Below are 16,510 nucleotides of genomic sequence, written 5' to 3' on the forward strand. Positions count from 1 at the left end.
CTGTGCTCCACCAGGAGCTGCCCAGCTCTGCAGGCTGCCTGGCCCTCAGCAGCTGCTGCTGCCTGTGTGTTACAGGAAGGGGCTGTGGCTCTGCCTCCCCTAGGAGAGCACCTGACCAAAGGGCTGTTTGCTAAATACTAAAAGGGACTGTCTTGGCATAGCAGGGTCACGTAGCATGTGTACCATGTTACTGGGGGGGTATTACCTGGGCTAGTTGAGCAGAAGCAAAGAATGAAGTATCAAACACTAACACCCTGGGGCAGCAGCTTTGCTTAAAAAAAAAAAGTGACATTGCACTGGAGCTAGAGAGGTGCAGGGTGAGTCCAAGAGGTCAGCTTGAGTGTAGGGTGTTACTTTTAGTGCAAGTGTCCCAGGTTCCTCCCTCATTTACACTTCAAAATACTGACCTCCCCTTCCTCCCTAAAGCAGAAAGGTCATTACGGCAGCTCTCACTACCTCCTCCTGTTAAGCTGGTTTTTGCCCTCAGTTCAAAGGGAAATTGGGGAAAAGCAGGGAGGCTTTTGTGCTAAACCAATCTGATGGCAATCTTTGAATAAGAACCCCCACCTCAGGTAACTTTAAATAAATTACAAAGGAGGCCTACTGGTATCTTAGTTTCCATTTTTATTATTCCATAGGGTTATTAACAAAAGAAAGTTACAGGTCTAGTCCCCTGGTAGTTAGGTTGCTTCCTTTCTTGCTTGTTCTGTGTTTGGGAACTTCCATGTATTAAATAACTTCACAATTGTTTTTGTTTCTTTCTTTACAATGGCAACTCTGAAAGGTAATTCCCCAGTATAAATAACTTGGTATCTCTCAGAAGTAGGAACACTAGGTATGACAAATCTCATGTACAGGAGGGATGAAGTTTAGCCCCCTTAAAATGTTTTCTCTCTTCAGAAATACTTCAAGCCCACTGCATGCTCTAATCACCTTTGCATTCAAGAACAAAACCACAAGACAAAACTCCACCAGGAGGTAGATCAGGAGAAGCTTTGTCCAGTGCCACTGAAGGTGGACTGCAGCTGTTTGACCACCCCCTCCTCCAGGGAGAGGAGAAGCAAGCCTGGTGTCCACATGCCCTGGGAGCCTGGGGCATGAGATAACCCTACACCCCTACTATGCTGCTCACTGCAGTAACTTAAGTGTCTGCTACTCTTAAAAGAAACATTTGAATTCCAAGACTTGAGCCTAACAATGCTTAGTACATGAATTAAGTGCTTAATTACCAGCATTGTTCCAAAATAGTCATACTGTTGTTAGTAGTTAACAATAGGGCACTGTGTTCAAGTTTCTGAACTGGTTAAAGTGTATCACACTGCAAAATACATCAAATCAGTTGTGAATTTAGTTTTTTATTAAAGATTAAAATAAAAAACATTTGACACCCTAATATACATAAAGTCACAATAAACTCAGATGTGCTAAAAGCAAAGTGTGCATAAAGACACTCATTTCTAAAAGGCACCCTGCCACCAATATTTTAGATGTTCGCCTAACTCCAACAGGTTTCTAGTTCTCTCTTCCTTCACTGAAGGTGAGACTTCAGACCGCTACCACATATAGATGCTAACCACACCAACCCCTTTCAGGGATCTTTGCTATCACTAGAACACTTAAAACCGTGCATGCAGACTGAACTTCTCATGGATTTACCCATCAAGATTTAAAATGCACAAGGGCTTTTTCTTAAGAGAAAAAGGTAGTGAGATTTGGGCCACTTATAAGGGCCAAAAGCATGAGACAGGGTTATCAGATAACTGGTGTGCATCCACCAAAGAGCTTTGCTACTAAAAAACCAGCCCCCCTCCTCCCCCAGCCCATCCCCACACTCTCATAAAAAAAACCAACCCCCAAATTACAAAACACCACACACACACGCAACATACACACAGATGAAATGTTAACGTGTTTTGCTATTAGCCTGTCAGGGGGGTGACAGCGTCAGAGTGCCATTTATGCAGTCCCAGGACGCAGCAGCGCCAGACACGCAGGTCTGACACCCACAGGGCATGCAGCGCCCGGCCGCTCTCCTCGCTAGGTAGGTCCGTGTCGACTCCTGGGCGCGCCGCTCCGTTACCAGGGTCTCCACATGGATTTGGGTAAGCTGGGCGATGGCGCGCTGCGCGTCCGGGAGGCATCCAGTCCATCAGCAGAGGTCTGGCCTAGCTCAGCCTCTGCCTCGTCTGAGTCAGAGCAGGTCTCTTCGCTGGGGGACGGCGAGGGCGCCGAGGCAGGGAGCACCAGGCCCGGCGAGGCCTCGGCCGCCGGACCCCTCGCCTCGCCGCCGGGCCAGGGGCCGAGAGAGGGCTCGGCCAAAACGTCCGCGATCAAGTCCTGGAAGCCGCCCTCGTTGAGGGGCATGGACTCCAGCAGGTGGTTGAGCAGCTCGGCCGCCGTGGTGGCGTCGATGCCGGGGCAGCTGGAGACGAAGGTGTGCACCTCGTGCATGCACTGGATGTAGCCGGCGGCGAAGCGCTCGCTGGCCTCGCGGTGCAGCCGCCCGCCCTCTGCGGCCCGGGGGAGACAGAGAGGGGCCGGCGTGAGGCGACGCCAGCGCCCGGCCCCGCCGCCGCCCCCCCCCGGTCCCGGCACTCACCGAGGGAGCGGCGCTCCAGCACGGCCTGCACCCGCCGCACCGTCAGCTCCAGCACCTCCGCGTTCTCCAGCTTCGCCTGCAACTGCCCCGGGGGCGCCGAGGCCGTCAGCGCGGCCCCGACCCCCGCCGCCCCCCGGCCCCCCGGCCCCGCCGCCTCACCTCGGCGTCGGCCAGCAGCAGCCGCAGCTCCCGCAGGCTCTCGTTGATCCGCGCCCGGCGCTTCTTCTCCACCAGCGGCTTCCTCGTCTGCGGGAACACGGCGCCGTCAGCCGCCCGCCTCCCTCCTTCCCCCCCCGTCCGCCCTCCGCGGCCCCTCCGCTCACCCTCCTGTCGGGCCGGGCCCCCCCCGCGCCGCCGTCGCCGCCGCCGTCCCCCCGCGGCGGGCGGCCCCTGCCCGCGGGCGCCATGGCGGCCGGACCCCGCCTGCCCGCCGCGCTCCGCTCCGGCCCCCGCCCCGCGCCGCGCCGCCCGCCTTATACCCGCTCATTTGCATCTCAATGAGCCCATTGGCCGCGACGCGCGGACGGCCGCCCGAGCGTGGGGCGAACGGGCCAATAGGAACGGGCCGCTTTGTCTGCGGCGGGGCGGGCGGGGCGCGGGGGGGCGGGAGGGGGCGCGCCCGGGTGCTGCGGGGGGGGGGGGGGGGGGGGGGGGGCCGGGGGCGGCGAGCGGGGTGCGGAGGCGGCGGGGGCGACCCGCTTGTTTGTTTATTTACTTTCAATTATTTATTGTTGTTATTTATGATTTTATTATTATTATTGGGGACTTTTTTATTATCTGGGCGTTCTTCGTTATTTGGGCTTTTTAATTATTTGGGATTTTTTAAATTATTTGGGATATTTTTTTAATTATTTGGGATTTTTATTTATTTATTTCGGATTTATTTTTTTTTATTTATTATTTGGGGCGCTTGCTCGTGCCGGTAGCTGCCGCCGCGGAGGCTCGCGGCGCTGGGGCACGCCGGTCACCTTCAGGGAGCACACCCCGCGGGCGGCGCTGCCTGGGGCCGGCCCCTTGGTGCTGACCCGGCCCGGGGCCGGCAGCGGGGACCCCCCCGGCCCTCCCCGGCCCCCCTAGCCCCGCCGTGCCGAGGCCTCGGGCGGCTTTGTGCGGTAACTTGACGCCGCTGACAGTCGGCAGCTGCAGTTCCCCCGACAGACGGCACCAAATAAAAGCATCGGGGCTCGTCCCCGAGGAGAGCGACAGGTGTTCGCCCCCGCTCCTTTGTTCCCCTCCTTTTATTCTCCTCGCTAATGCGGGCCCCATCCTCCCGGCCCGGGGAGGGCGAGACGCAGCCCCTGCTCGGGCGGGCAGCGCCGCGCCCCCTCCCGCCCGGCTCCCTGTGCGTGCCCGGCACCGCTCCTGGCACCGCTCCGCGCCCGTCTCTCCGCCAGGAGCCCCGGCGGGCCGAGCCCGGCTCTGGCGCTGGGGAGCCCTTCCTGCTGCTCTCCGAGTGCCACCGGAGAAGCTGGGGGCGGGTGGGCTGCGCACCCCCGGGAGGGGTTTAGGCAGAGCGTCCGCGGGGTGCGTGACCCACGCGCCAGGGCCTTGCTCTGTGGTCTGCGCGGCTGCGGCCACCGGCCTGAGCTTTCCCCTGCTCCTGGCGAGGTGCTGCGTGTTCCCCGCCTGGTACGGGCCCCTGTCACCTCCTGTTGAGCCGCAGACGGGTGCCTGTCCCGCTGGGTAACGCCACGCTCTCTGAGGAGGGAAGGCCGCGGTCGCTCCCAGTCAGCTCCGCCATGACTTAATGCCGCTTTTCGTCTTCGAAGCGCTGTATAAACGCCCGTGCCTGCGGTACGCTAATGCCTGCTTGACAAAAGGAAACTGGGATAGAGATGTTTGGTACCGTCCCCTCACGGCCGCAGCAGAGGAGCGCGTCAGAGATAAAGCTGGCACATGGCACGTCTCGGCTGGAGAGCCGAGCTTCAACCACTCTGTGTCACAGCTGGCAGATCTCATGTTCGGAAAGGTACTTCTGTTATGTTTCTCTTTCTTGTCACTCTATTTTAAAGAGGTGGTTATTTGGATTTTGGCAAAGAGCTCGCTCTCTAGGTGACGCTTTTCATTGCACTAGGCAGGAACAAAATTGGATGGTATCCGGGAAGGCCTGGCTAACTCTGTCCTGCCGGATCGGATGAGCTCGATGCACCACGTAACGTGAGGCTGAAATGGACTGATCCTTTTTGTTGATACGATTAATGCAGACTAAGCACAGGTGTTGCTTAGGCCGGGCCAGGTGCATGGCAGTTTGGTCTTTGAACAAGTAGAGACACCTGTGCCTGCAATTTGTGTCCAGTCTATTCGTAAGTAAGTGTAAGAAAAAAAGACAGTTGTATGGATGCAAACTACAGTGAAGTAATGGGTGTCAATTTTGACAGAACTGTCTTTATTTTGAGCCAAAACTGGGCATGTGACATCAGCAGACACACATAAAAACATACAAAAACACAGGCACGCTTTTATAAAATGTGTAGTAACACACTGAATGTATATAGTCATGTGGTAATAGATGAACTCCAAAAGAGTCTGTGAGCTTGTTTTCCCTTCAAAGAAAACTCGGCATGCCCAGGTATATGTAATCAGAGACACACACAGTGGGTTTTACACTGTTGTGAATTCTGCTGATTTACACAAGCAACATTGCGCTGTTGTGGCTGAAGACGCAGTCCCCAGATCTGTCAGGTCTCTTAACCACAATTGTTTGTATCAGGTATGATTCAGAGCTAACTTAGAGATGCTGTGCTGTCTAACTAAGGAAGCAGGAATTGAAGGAGCTCCTGAATTCACCTTGAGATTTGTCTCACCTGTTTGTAATTTTAGGATCTAGCCTGAAGTGCACTGAAGGTGGTGGTCTGCTAGCAGAGCTTGGCCAAGAATGGCCAGAGACCATATAACTTCCTATTTGTTTTCTGACTTGGTGGCTACTGATGGCCACGCATTTTACACATGGCCAGCTCTTGCTGTGGAGCATGTCTTTTTATATTTTCTTTGAAAAGCTGCAGGTCAGATGAGTTGACAAATGCTGGAGCCATTTGTGCTGTACATTAAAAATGTATGTGCCATAAATATCAGGGCACTACAAGACCTGCCATTTTGAGGAAGAAGTCACTGCGGGCTATCTGCTTTAGCCCACAGGGGTAATATGACATTTTTGTGCCACTTGAAACGAGCTCCATCACATCAGGTGAAGCGATTCGTGATAACCTCATGCATTTTAATGTAAGTGTCAACTGCAATCTAGTAAAAGAAAATGTACCTTAGATACCTTGTGTAATACCTCAGTGCTTGCCTGTGCATTGTGGTTCCTGAAGGAGATTTCAGAAGCCCCTCGACATAGCCATGCAGTTCTTTACAGGTTAAAACCATACTGCTGTCTGCTGGTGGTGAGGTGTGTGTGCTTCTCCTGTGTGGAGGGTGAGAGTTTAACTTTTGCTAAAGTGGGATCTGTGTCCTGCCAGAGGCTGCGCCTCCCACATTTGATGTAAATTATAGTTTAGCCAAGGAGCAGCACGTTTACGCAGAGATAAATGGGATCAGAGCTTTGCAGAATGTGTTTTCCGGCAAGTCTGTATGTAGAGCGCTACAATGTAGCATATAATAACAGTTCTTAATTCCTTGCAGATCATATGCGGTCACTAATGTAGCTGCGGCGGCAGTGGCTAAGACAACTGTCGAAGACAATCCTGCAGCCTTGGCTGTTTGCTGCGTGTTTTAGAGACCCAGGGGTAAGTGGTAAATCCTTGTGGGGTGGGAGAGTCTGCCATGTAATGTCTTGCACACTTGAGCTATCAGTTGCATTTAAAAGCGCTCCAGCTCCCCAAAGAACATCCACAGAGATGTAATGCAACTCGAGAAGTTCTGATGACTCTGTAGGCAAATGTGCTGCCATCCATATCCTAGGGCTCGAGACCGACATGATCTGAACTTTCAGTAGGTTGTCCAGACTCTCTGTGAATAGTATAATCAGAGCACAGGATAAAGACATGATGAGCATGGACAGGATCCTTTGGAAATGCTTGAGTAGTTTCTTTCATAAATGGTGTAACATCTGTTGTCGTTGGAGACAAAAAAAGTTCTTGTCAAAGAGACACGTCATCCTTATAAATATTAATGGTGCATATAAATGGTGGTGGGTGTAAACTGTGGTGGATGTTAGGTTAATGAGTGAATTGCTCCTTAGGCATCAGTTTGCTGTCATCCGATTTACTTTTACAAATACAAACTGTTTAGGTGGCAGAGCAAGCAAAGAGCTATCTTCTCCCTCCTCATCTCCCCAGAGTCCCTTCACAAATTAAATGCGTACTTTTAATTAGTCTCTTGCCTAGTCTCTGATGAAAATTAGTCCATCTCGCAGAACCAAGGACCAGGGGAGCATGCTGGATCTGGAAGAGCTATGGGTTATAGGTAATAAATGAAGTTAATGAGGAAAGCTGTACAGAGAGGGTTGCAGCATTCCCCATCAAATTGATTGTAGTTCCCTCTACTGCTATTGATTTCTCTGCTATTAAAAAGAAGAAAATCCCTAAGAGGAAAATCTGCTTAAATATCAGTCTTTGCTGAGCTTCTCTTGGACTCAAATCTGTTTGCCGCTGCAAATCATGTTTGCTGCCTTGAGCACTGAGGATCTGTTGCCCCTTTGAAAAACTCTAAGGCTTTTCCTGTCCCTTGTGGTTTATCATCAGACTTGGCACAATGCTCACGTTCCTTGCTGGGGCACAGAAGAAAGGCTCGTGCCAGCAACACCATTAATGAGTAACATTCAAAAGGGGCTTATGTCCACTCACAAAAGAGCCCCAAGACTACATTCACTCCCTGAGAAAACTGGGATTCCCCTTTGACTGTGAGGATGTGCCCTGGTTTCTGCCACTGCAAAGCTATTTCTGATGCTCAGATACAACACGTGGATGGGGGCTGTAGTGAGCAAGTAGTGAGGACAATGGAGCCTCTTTCTGCTGGCTTGGGTTGGTGCTGTGCAGTGAGGCTCCACTGACCAAAGCCTTCTGTGCCAGTGGGCTCTGGTGGGACCAGGAGAAAGGGTGCCTGCCCATTCTTTGGTGTCTGGCTCGTTTGGGTAATGGCTTCCCATGCCCATGAATTATTTTTCTGTGGTAGTGTTGTCTTCTTGCCCACAAATAGGCACAACTTTGTTTTCATTAAATGGTAACCATTCCCAGGACCTCAAGTTCATCATTATTTTGCCTCAGCTCTATCTTGGTTGTATCTTTAAGTCCATTGGGACAGGACTCCTTTTCTACCAAGAGACTTTCCATCTCAGGTTATCCTTGAGCATTAAGCACTGGTTTGCTGGTGACAGCTCACCTTCACCAGTTCTTTTCAGATATTTGATAGTCCTAAATACAGATCAAAGTCTGGCTTTGAAAGATTTTAGCAGACACTTTTATTATGTTGACATTCTTTCCCCTCAACCTATTGGGCTCCAGTAGAGAGAAGTCATACAACATACAACATTGCAAACAGCTTGAACCTTTACCATTGAGACTGTGGTCTGTTGTCAGCGACAATGGCAGGATCCCATGTCATTTGAGATTAAATAGACCATTGATTGATCGATCTAATTGTATTTGTGGAAGTTATTTCAGGGAAGCGAGAATAAATTTTCTAAAGTAAGTATGGAGTGTTTTTAGTCAGGTTAAAAAAAAGTCTGCCTGCAGTGTTTGAGGGAGCAGTTCTGTGGTATTTCTAGGGAAGCCTCTTGTATTTGATTTCTCTAGTATTCCTGGTATTTGAAAGTTATCCTAATTAGGGAGCTTACTTCATCATGCAAGTTAGTCTATCTTTGTAACAGTGATATTTACATCACCAGTTCTCCTTTGTAAGATATCTTCATCAGTTCCTAAATGACTTTCAGGTATTCTGGTTAATTTACTTTTTCTTCAGAGAAAGTGCTGAAGCCCTTAAACACAATCCTAAGACTGAAAGCTTTTTTAAATGTGTGCCCTTCAGAACATTGTTTCTGACGTGCAGTGCATGGCCAGGATTACTCCCAGTCTGTACCTCTGGCAATGACACTCCAAGTTTGTTGACAGGACACAGGTTTTATTTTTATCAGATTAACACCTACATAATCAGGCTCTGAACTTTGCCCCTGTGTGTTTTGTGAAATGCTCTAGAAAATGTCTCCTTTCATAGTCTCTTGCAGATGTGCATTCACATTGCAGATTACGCATCTCTTTAGCAATGAATGATAGCGTATATTTTATGGTCAATTTTGATAAACACTGGTCTCTTCTAAGCCAAAATGAGAAATATTTTAGAAACAGAGATCAATACCCTTTACCTGAGAGTCCTGGTACCCGTTTTGGTAGCTCATGTTTTGTATAAATCCTGTTTTTGACTCTATGGCAAGAGATGCCTCAAATTGTATCAATGTGTTTCCTGGAAGCTTCTGTGGACAGCCTGGAACATGCCCACAGTAATAGATATTTGTGGTCTATGGCTTGTAGTCAGCCACAGGGATCCCAGCAAGCACTTTCGACAATTGTGCTACCTAAACTGTCTGTGGATAAAAATGAAATGTAGATTAGGCACTTCAAAAGCTGCTTGTACCTGAGTAAGTATTTGGCGAGTAACAAGAACTTGAAAGAGAAAGATGTTGGGAAGCAAGAATTCTGGGACTGTGGCTGGTGAATCCCTGTGCTCATTTGTGTCACAAGAAGCACATGCTGGAGAAGATGCAAAAGCTGGCCCTTGTTCCAGGTAGTCTGTAAAATACTACTGGCTTATAAGAAGTGGAGGAGATGTATATGGAAGGTCTGAAAGGCGGAACAGGGAGTTATGGGAGTATCCGTGATGGGCTTCCTAACTTTGAAGCAAGCAACTTGTGATTATTAGACTGTATAGTCAGGCAGATACAAGCATTTGTGGGCATATACCACAAAATTTGTCAGGGACGTGGTCTCAGGCCATAGCAGGGAAATCCCTAAAGCTTGGCTTCAAAGACACTTCCAGTTCCTGCTTTGCTGGCCATCTTCTCTGGTGCCTCCTTTAGCTTTGCTCTGGGAGGCTTTCTGGCCCGGGTTCGCTAGACTTCAGGATCTGAGAAGAATTCAACCTGTCAGTCTCACGCCTCCACGCTGCATGCCTGGAATCAAACCATTCACCTGCAAGATACAAGCTCGAGCAGTTGGCTAACACCAAATCCACAACTGCCCGGTCTTGACGTAGAGCTGCTGTGGAGCTCGCTTCCTGTCGCTAACACCTACGAGTAAAGACAAGCCCAGAAGGAGAAACAAGCCTGATTCCTTGAAGAGCTCATCTGGAGGATCAGGAAGGACAGAGTTGGGTGGCTTTGGTGCAAGCTCTGAGGTAGGCCGAAGCTGAGTGGAGTCAACCCTCAGGCTTGACCCCAGATATCAATGTAAACAGATCCTCTAGGGACTTTCATCATGGAAACCACGGGCAAAAGTGCAAGTCCCTACCTGTCGGTGCTTGAAGTGCAAACGGCACAGATTGAACCTGCTTCCTGCCGCTGCCTAGAAAGAGCCTGGGCCTCACCTCGACAAGAAAGGAGAGCTCAGCCCAGTGCACGGCAGGGACCTGCAGCGCAGGGGGTGAAGTACGAGACCACTGCAGAGCGATGGCACCGCCAGCCATGGGTGGCCCACTGGGAAGGTTGGACCAAGGTTTGCGGAATCAAACGTGGGTCTGCTGGGCAGAGGATCAACAGGTCATAGCATCCTCTGAGAGACAGTGCTCAGGGATGCTGCTCTTTGTGGAGCAAGAAGGAGGGCCACTTGGGCCTGGCACCGCACTCTGCAAGATGAGGGCCTTCCTGTTGGAGCAGGACATATGCTTGCTGCTCCACTGGCAGCTCTGCTGGCCTGGCACCACGCTCTACAAGATGAGGGCCTTCCTGTTGGAGCAGGACGTGTGCTTGCTGCTCCACTGCCAGCCCTGCTGCTGCCAAGACTGGTGAGGAGCAGTATGCCCAGGAGGGCAGGGGCTGACTGTGGTAGTTGTAGATGAGTACTGTTTCCACCTGGGGCTGCGATTACAGCCTTCGTTCTGGGCATGTCATCTCATCTTGAACTCCCTCAGTTTGTCACATTTCTTCCTTCCATCTCTCCCAGACAGCTTTACACCCCCTGGAGCTGGGTCAGATGGACGTGTGCTCATGTTTTCCAGAGGCATTTTCTCAATCAGCGTGTTACTTACATACTCCTTAGTATTCACTATGCCGCCAAAAGTGTGTGGTGTTTTTAAGTGAAACTCTTCTGGTGGTAAATGTATTTCAAAGGATAGGCAGAAGAAACTGCCCCAAGTTCCCTTTGGCTGTCATGTGGGCTGTGTTCAGTGGGTACCGCGAGTGCATGCTGTTCCTTCTGCATCTCCCTGCACACAGTCATCTTGCCAAAACCGCTTTGTGTTTTCTTGGATTTTGTCTTCTAGGAAAAGTTAGTCTGACTATTTTGATTTTACATAGTCATTTGTTTCTTATGGGTTTATATAGAAGAGAAGAGCTGAGCTCCCAGGAGGAGCTTGGAAGGAGGAGGAACATGACCTGTAGGCTAGTGGTTAAGAGAGGGGATCTGGACTCAACACCAAGGCCTGTTTTTATTCATTTTGTGTTTCCTAGGAAAAAGCTTTATGATGTTTGTATTCAGGCCTGAATGGGGAGAGTGCTTGAGTGATTTACTCCAGTGACGTCTGTCTCTTTGTTGTATCAATAAAGTTATTTACACAGATTTCATATGAAGGAGGAAGTGATCTTGAAAGTTTCTGGTCTAAATAAAAGTTTCCTCTTCCTTTTCTAAACTGAGCCACTACCTGAGGGTCCCCAAGGCTAGAGGGGCTCCATCGTGGTGTGCTGGAAGTGTCTGGGGCAGGCAGGAGAAGCACGGTTTGGTACTTGTAGCAGATTGCTGTCCCGGCGCAGCAGTGCAAACAGGGATGACATCCCGCACTTGCCTATTTTGTGTTTGAGCAGCTCATTGCTGCTCAGATGACAGGGTAATTCTCAGTGATAATATTATGCTTTGCTACAGATTATTAGAAGTTCTTTTCTCCCTCTAGACTGTCTGGTATTTCACTTCAGCACCTCTTCTGTCGTCCTGCTGGATAAAAGTCACCCGTGTAAGACTACCCAGTGCCAGACTGCTCCAGGAATGCTGACTGCCAGCCTACGGACGGGGCTCTGGGTTTGTGCCCACAGCAAGGGCAGTAATGTCCAGTTCTGGGGCCCCAGGGTGAAAAAGATTGTGAGAATGTGGAGGGGACCCAGTAGGGAACTACCAACATGGTGAGGACCTGGGGGTATGTGGAGAGGTTGAGGGAGGTGGGCTTGTTCTGTTTGGTCAGGAGGCTGAGGGCGATCGAGCAGTGCCCTACAGCGACTGGAAGAGCAGTTACAAAGCTGGTGGAGCCAGGCTTATGTCCTTAGTGGCAGATAGTAAAACAAGGGGCAGTGGCTGCACATCACAGCTGGGAAGGTTCAGATTAGCTATTAGGAAATTGCCTCTCACAAGGGAGAGTGGTCCAGCACTGGAAAAGGATTCCCAGGGAGATCAGGGAATCTCCATCCTTGGTAGTTTTTGAGGCTTAGTTAGACAAAGTGACACCATTTCTGATCAACCACTGGCAATGGCCCTGTTTCAAGGAGGTTTAGATAAGGGACCTTCACAGGTCCCTTTCAACCATTGCTTCCATGACTCTATTAATTCTGGTAAGACTACCAGTGTGTTGTCAGGGTTTTCAAGGACAGCTTCTCGATCTAAATATCTGGATTTTTTTGTTTGACACAGTAACCCAGGTCTGGATGGAAGCTGTCTGCTCCAGCTTACTAGAGTAGTATGATTTCAGTATGATTTTTTTTCTTTTTTTCTTTTTTTATTGTTTTATTTTTTTTTTTTAATAAAGGGAAGGGTGTAGAAAGAAGTCATTTTTGCCCCCTGGCCAGGAGACGGGCGTGAGTGGAGGGAGCTGTTCTAGCAGCGCAAGGTGGCTGGAATGTTGTTGGAACTCACTTTTAGTTTTGCAATAGAAGCAAGGGAAAGTTTGCTGTGGAAGCAGAAGGATTCTTGTTCTGGGTGTGCAGCACTGTGTGCAGTAACAAGCTGCCTCTTTAGCACTTGTGCAATACAAGTAGCCATCAAAAGAGATGAAGCTATCTTTAATGTCATCTGTGGTGTACTGTGTGCCTCCAGGAGAAAGTCTTCTTTCGCATTTGCCATCTGGCAAGCTTTTCTGGGAATGATGAAGCTTGGTTCCCCATGGCTTTGTGTCATCCGGTTGGATCCTCTCTCCTTCATATCCGTGCATTCTTCCTCTGCAGCCAAGCAAAAGATGAATTCCTCTTGCAGGATTGCTCACCTCAGCCCAGGTGCCCATATTCACTGAATTTACAGGAACTTGATTTCCTCTTTTTTTTTTTTTTTTATGATCCTTGATCCTTTGTTAAATTTAGCTAGGGGTTATGAACATCCCTGGGAAGGAATGACAGGCTGAGGAAGAGACTGAGGTTTGTAGTGAGTTTTTTTCTTTAGGAGAGAAGGTAAGAAAAGAGAGTACAGGGAACCAAGAAATTTACCTTTGTTCTCTTATCTGCAGATCTTGAACTTAATCATCACAAATATGTCATCATTGCTGAGATCTTAATTAAGTTCAGCATTTTACTGTCAGCATAATTGCATTAACCATCTTCATTTCTTGGTATGTCTCGAAATAAAGTCTTTTACAGACTCTCTGCCAAGTTAATCAATTTTAATGGAGCAGGAATCAAGCTTTTAAAATGCACCTCGAACACAGTAAATACACTAAGTTCCCAAAGCCTGCCTTGTTTTCAGATATGAATGAGGTCAACTGAACAAGCCAAGCGTGAACATGCTGTGTGTTTGAGCCCTGCTGAACGGATAGTGGCACTGAGCAGCAGAGTGTCCCCTGGCAGCGCTGCGAGCAGCGGGGGGTGCTCCAGCTTTTCCTGCAAGACCTGTAGAACGTTCACATTTTGCTCTTAAAATCCAGGCTGCCAGAAGAGGCTTGTTCTCTAGCGAGTCGCATTCCTTGAGCCTAAATGAGTTTTCACAGTGTGGCCTTGTCTTCTGGGAGTAAAAGAAGTGGCACCTCTCCCTGCAGGGTGCCGGTGAGGATGGATGGCCCAGGGAGCCGCTGCAAGGGGTGCCCCCAGGAGCCCTCTTGCCCATCAGCTGTTCGTGAGCTATGCCAGGATGCGATTTGTCTGGACAGACAGACAACTGCCCTTGCCAGGATAAGCTGTATCTCAGCAGGGGGCTTTTCTGGCAAATGCTGTACAGCTCTAATTAGCCTTTGGTTGGTTCCAGTGTTTGTTTGTTTGTTTTACTTACACTGAGACATCTTACTTGTAAGATGTAAGCAACATGTTCAGCCAGAGTCCTGAGCTGCCTCTTTTTTGGTTATTACCAGTGTTGTTACTGATAGAGCCTTCCTGTAAAGAAATGAGGGATAATCCTCATCTTCCCCAATAATGTCCATCCCCTTTCAAAATCCTTCAGGAAGAAAGCTGGGTTTGTAACGTGACTCCTTCTGTTCCCCCCCTTTGCCACAGCGTGGAGTACTGACAGCTGAGCTGGTGCATCAAACATACCAAGGAGCTGAGGGGCAGGAGAGAAAATTAACTGGTTTGTTTTCCCTCGCTGCTTGCTGGGTTTGCGGAGAGTAGGCGTGTGCTGCTCTTCTGCTGCTGGACCTGAGACAACTGAAAAATGATGGTGGCAAGAGAGCCGAAGGAAGTGAGGGTATCTGAGAGTCATGTGTGCTGCCAGGTCCATGGGGCACAGGTGAGGGGAAGAGGGATCTCTGCCGGGTGGCATCCTCTAGAGTCTGTGGGGCTAAGCCTCGTGCATGGAGTTTAGACTGAAGGTCTAACCCTGTGCTCCATGCAGCATGCGGGGAGGTGAGGTGTAGAGGAGTCAGTACTCCAGCATCCCGCCTTGCTGTGTGTGCCACAAAGGGCCCGGGAACAGGACTTGCACTGCCTGTCCACGAGGTCTCAGAACTGAATTTCTTGCTGCAGAAGCTGACAAGAGGAAAAGAAGAGCAGAGGTTACCTGCCTCTTCCAGAGATGCACAGTGGATCTTAAGGTTGTACTGCATCCAGGACGGGAGATTTGCAGGCCTCTCGTGAGCCACGTGGTCCTGTTAGCCACATCTTGCATCTTTCGGGAGCTCTCTGGAGATCGCACCAAGCAGGTGAACTTTAGAAGAGTGCTGTGAATTCATTGCTACTCTTATCATCTGACCGAGTGATCCTTTGCTTGCAAGCATACCAACGATACTTGTGAAACCTTCTCCTGTATCGGGGCTCCTGTACTGTTGGATTGTTTTGTTACAACACTAAAATTGGATGCCTCATCTTCTGTCTCGCGGCAGCCGTCTCGTTTGTTGAATGATTTGTCAGCTGCTGTCTGACGTCCATCCTGCCATTCCTTTCCATCTTCCAAGAGAGCCATTGCATTACAGCAGCAGTCACACCTCTGTGTATACTATGTCACTGATAAATTCCAGTCTGGCTCGAGCAGGAGGCATGGTCCTGAGACTGCCCTTTTGAAGGGCTGCCGTGATCTCTCCCTGCCGGCTGGCTCAGGGGTATGTTCTGTATTAACGCTCCTTGATCTGTCTGCTGGTTTTGACACCGTGATGTCCTTGTGGAATGCCCTGAGCAGATGGTGCATCTGTCTGGGGCTGCTTCAGGTTGGTTCAGATCATATCTTACAGAGAGCTGCTAATTTGCCAGTAACACATTCCCGTCCTTCCAGCAGGTTTCTGTCTGCTGCGTGGCTCTGTGAGGGGACCCTCCCATTTTAGTGCCTATTGGTTTATTTTGTCTAAGCCGATTCAGCACATACTCACTTCCGTCTGACTTCAGGCATTCCCCATATTCCCTGGTCCTTTCCCCAACCTGTTGCTCCTGCAAAGTGAGGGCGTATTTCCAGCTTTTTTGAGGATATGTCAGTGCAAATAGTGCTGGTCTTGGTGGATCAGTGCCCTAGGGGATCCAAGGAATTGCCAGCCTGTCTTAGGAAGAGGAGTGTCTGAGTGTCCTCCTTGTGTCCATTGCTCCAGATGCGCATGGCTGGCTATTCGTATCTCTGCTACTAGTTATTCCAGCTGTTGCCTCAGGGTGCAGTGCGTGGAGATGAGTGACCTGGCAGCCCCCCGAGCCTGGGTACAGCTCCGCACAGAGGTGGTGTGAGGGTGCTACCAGGGACAGGTGGGGATGGAAGCAGCTGTGTCACTTCTCCTTGCTGTGTACCCCATGTTAACAATCCTATAGGAAACCCTGGGTGCTGGCCAGCCACGCAGAGCTGTCCCCACATCTCAAAGGGACCAGAGCTGGTCTGGAGCCGGGCCAGGACTCAGGTGTCCCTTGAGCCGGGCTGCTCGTGCTGTGTAATTCTGTTAGCAGGCCTGTTCCCTTGTGCACAGCCGCCTTGTCAGCCTGGCTCCCCAGGTGATGTTTTGTGGTGTTTGCCTGACAGCTTTGAGTGAGCGAGCTGCAGTACAGGCTCGTTTTGGCAGGCATCCCCTTCTTGCTATCAGCACCTTTCTTTCCAAGAGCCTCAGCACCATATGGAGTGGTGCTGTCAGCCCGTGACCGAACCCGTTGCTGTGCCAGGCCCTGCCTTTGGGATGTTAGCCCATAGGGTCACCTCTGGAATGTTAGCCCATAGGGTCACTTTCTAACAGACGTGCCGGAAGTCCTAAATACTCAGGCTATGTGGTTGCTCACTTATCACCTGTTCGTTAATATGGTGTGGAATAATTTTTGGCTCTTCATAGTATTTCAGTGCTGTTTTCTCCTTTGCTGTGCACTTCAGTGGTGTGATACTACAAGGACTGACAGAGCACTCTACACCTTTGGGCCACTGCTGGGCATTAGATGTGTAAGGGCTGTTGTCAAAGAAAACAGGTCTT

The 16,510-nt window shown here is 50.0% G+C and overlaps 1 protein-coding gene and 1 long non-coding RNA gene across 2 annotated transcripts in view; one reads left to right on the top strand and one right to left on the bottom strand.

Moving 5' to 3' along the window:
• Positions 1-1,335: 1,335 nt before the first annotated feature.
• On the bottom strand, positions 1,336-3,081 carry LOC310904491 (transcription cofactor HES-6-like). The gene is given in 4 exon segments (XM_083849314.1): positions 1,336-2,565; positions 2,568-2,681; positions 2,759-2,845; positions 2,923-3,081. Coding segments are annotated over 4 exon segments (774 nt in total). The 5' UTR covers positions 3,007-3,081; the 3' UTR covers positions 1,336-2,076.
• Positions 3,082-3,256: 175 nt separating this feature from the next.
• Positions 3,257-16,510, top strand: part of LOC310904495 — a 46,471-nt gene continuing 33,217 nt past the window's right edge. Inside the window, exons 1-2 of the long non-coding RNA XR_014588399.1 lie at positions 3,257-4,568; positions 6,221-6,324. This is a non-coding gene — a long non-coding RNA (uncharacterized lncRNA). The remainder of the gene's footprint in view (positions 4,569-6,220; positions 6,325-16,510) is intronic.

This window comes from Anser anser (assembly GCF_964211835.1).
Source record: "Anser anser genome assembly, chromosome: 9".
NCBI classification, from domain to species: domain Eukaryota; kingdom Metazoa; phylum Chordata; class Aves; order Anseriformes; family Anatidae; genus Anser; species Anser anser.